Source organism: Lupinus angustifolius, chromosome LG08, assembly GCF_001865875.1.
Source record: "Lupinus angustifolius cultivar Tanjil chromosome LG08, LupAngTanjil_v1.0, whole genome shotgun sequence".
NCBI lineage: Eukaryota > Viridiplantae > Streptophyta > Magnoliopsida > Fabales > Fabaceae > Lupinus > Lupinus angustifolius.
In genome coordinates this window covers 6,284,926-6,287,450 of record NC_032016.1, presented here as the reverse complement: position 1 = coordinate 6,287,450, position 2,525 = coordinate 6,284,926, and the positions used below count along the sequence as shown (strand labels likewise).

The following is a 2,525-nucleotide window of genomic DNA, read 5'->3' as shown; positions in this document are numbered from 1 at the left end:
CATTGATAATCATGGTTAAGTGCCATAATGCCAATTCATGGTTTTTTTAGTATTTTTTGCACCAAGGATGCCCCATAGCCGACATTCGCCAACATGGGTACAACCTCTCCAACAAAGTTTTTTATGTACACATAACAGAAATCAAACGTTGGTTTCCAAGAGAATAGCAAAATGTAACCCCTCCCAGTATGAGGCAGCAAAAAACATAGTAGAAGGAAAGCAAATGAGTAACTCATGCTAACTGCCCAAGCAAGCAGGGACTTTTTCTTTGGGTACAGAAAGTCAAGATTATTTATTCATTCATTCATGTTAGGGTGATTTATTGTGTTTCCATGACAAACCACAAAGGCTCCCCCGGTAAACCAATACCCTGTAATACTTTGATAGTACATTTCACAAATTAAATAGACATCTAGAGTTCTTTTACACGGCCAGAAATGAAGCAAAGTAACTACCGGGAACCTGACTTGAGATAAATCTTCTTCACAAGGAACGCAACCATCTTTAATAGAGTGGGAAGCACAAATTGAGTCAGAGATCGAGTTTACCAGCCAAGTACCAGGAGTGTATTGCAAGGCTTCCAAACGACAGGATATTGGCAAGGGAAGATAACCCATGAATCATACCAAACTTCTTGTTCATGGCTGCAAGCTGTGGGTTTGACTTTGCAACTTCCACATTTTTTGACCACCCTACTTCACCCCCAATATTACTCTCTCTCTCCACCTTATGCCTTTGCTTCATCAACTGTATCAGACAAACTGAATGGTTATATTATGAACAATCAAAACTCGACGGTACAGTAACTGTTGGCAGTTCTTAGCAGCATAAATTGTCAGTACTAAAATATTTGATGGGTGACAACATTATGCCATTACGATCTTTACTTCAGTGCTGCCATTAATGTCACAGCTACAGAGAAGAAACATAAAGAGAAAAACTGGGCAGTATAGGGAGCTCGGGAGCAGAAAGAAACAGATAGAAATTTCAACAGACCATGAAGTATTACACTTCTATAAAAGCAATTTAGAAACTAGGGTATCATTATTATTTTTCTTAAAAGTACATTGTTTGCTAACTCATCTTTTCTGAAATTTGGAGGGACAACAACATTTAATTTGATGCAACATTGCACAAATGTGAGGAGTATAATATTTATGCTACTTGTTTTTCAGATTTAGGACAAGATGAACCCAAATTATTTTGAGACTGCTATGTCTACTTACTATTCTGACCTTGTTTAGTTTGGAATTTGATTCTCCTGTGAGAACAACATTAGCATGCTAACCATACCATGCTGACCATGTCACCATAGAAGGACCAAACAATTTTTCTCAAATCCCTTCATAAACTATTGTCAATGAAAATGATTTATGACAGACCATTATGACATCGTTCAATCCATATAGCCGATATCAGCTAGTAACACTAAGGTTTGATTGTTTTTGTTATTCTTAATAAACTAATTAAGCAAGTGTATGTCTCATAGCAAACAAATCATCAAAAATGGAGAAAGAAATACAAAATACCTCGATGGTCATAGGTGTAAAGACAAATAAGTTGGAAAGATTGAAAGCAAACGCAGAGAGCAAGAAGCCAAGTTGGTATCTTTGGGTAGTGGATGAAGTTTTCCAAGGGTGAAGGTAACCAAAGGATGCCACTGATGTAGCGCAACACACACCCACCATTGAGAAATACGCCGGAAACATCTTACTCTGCAGATTACCAAACTGATGCCTCGGTAGATTCCTAAACCAATCATTTCAATATAAAAATCACAACTCCACTTTCACACACATACATATTTAATTTCAATAATATAATAATTAAAGGGTTGTCTAGTACACGATACTCTAATGTATAGTCGGGGGAGAATAGATGTACGCAGCTATTTCGGGATGTGGACAAAAAACATAACAATTAGAGATAGGGATATAAAAGGAAAAGAATAATTACTTGAACATGATGATGCCGCCGATGAAGGTGACCCAAAGGGCGGCGCCGAAAGCGGTGGAGAAGCTGAGGAGGTGAGCCAATTTCAGGTAGGTGGAAACATTGGTTGCGTCAGAATTTGATCGGAATGTCTCCGGTGAGAATATAACTCCCACTGCTAAGAACGCGACAGCTGTTAAGAACCGTGTAGCCCAACCCATATCGTCTTCCACTGAGACTCAGACACACACAAAGGTTGTTTTTGTTAAGGATTGAAGAAGAAGAAACTAAAATGGTTTTTATGTCATTTTCTATAGGTAACCCACCAACAATCATTAACTGAAGAGAGAAGGTATGGGCCTGTGGGCCTATTAGCCCATGTCATTTTTATTGTACCGGTCCGTGCCAGACAGCCTGGACGAGATTTCGGAGTACCATTAATAAAATGCAATATAATTATAAATATGTTTGATAACATCTCTATATTATAAATCCAACTTATTTTTGTTTTAAAAAAACCAAACATTCTAACCTGAGTTATTTATTTTAAAATTTATTTATTTATTTTATTAAAATATCGATTCTCATTTTAT

General features: G+C 37.1%; 1 protein-coding gene across 1 annotated transcript; it reads right to left on the bottom strand.

The window, feature by feature from the left end:
* LOC109354966 (transmembrane protein 205-like) lies at positions 207-2,238 on the bottom strand. The gene is made up of 3 exons (XM_019597825.1): positions 1,957-2,238; positions 1,530-1,749; positions 207-747 (listed from the first exon to the last, which is right to left on the bottom strand). Exons 1-3 carry the CDS (start codon positions 2,151-2,153, stop codon positions 532-534), a joined length of 633 nt encoding a protein of 210 aa, XP_019453370.1. The 5' UTR covers positions 2,154-2,238; the 3' UTR covers positions 207-531.

Bases quoted from the DNA above. Each gene is read 5' to 3' on its own strand.
- LOC109354966 (XM_019597825.1), bottom strand. From the start codon at position 2,153: ATGGGTTGGGCTACACGGTTCTTAACAGCTGTCGCGTTCTTAGCAGTG. The intron at 1,750-1,956 runs GTAATTATTCTT...TGATTGGTTTAG, and splicing joins GGCGGCATCATCATGTTCAA to GAATCTACCGAGGCATCAGT. The intron at 748-1,529 runs GTATTTTGTATT...TGTCTGATACAG, and splicing joins TTACACCTATGACCATCGAG to TTGATGAAGCAAAGGCATAA.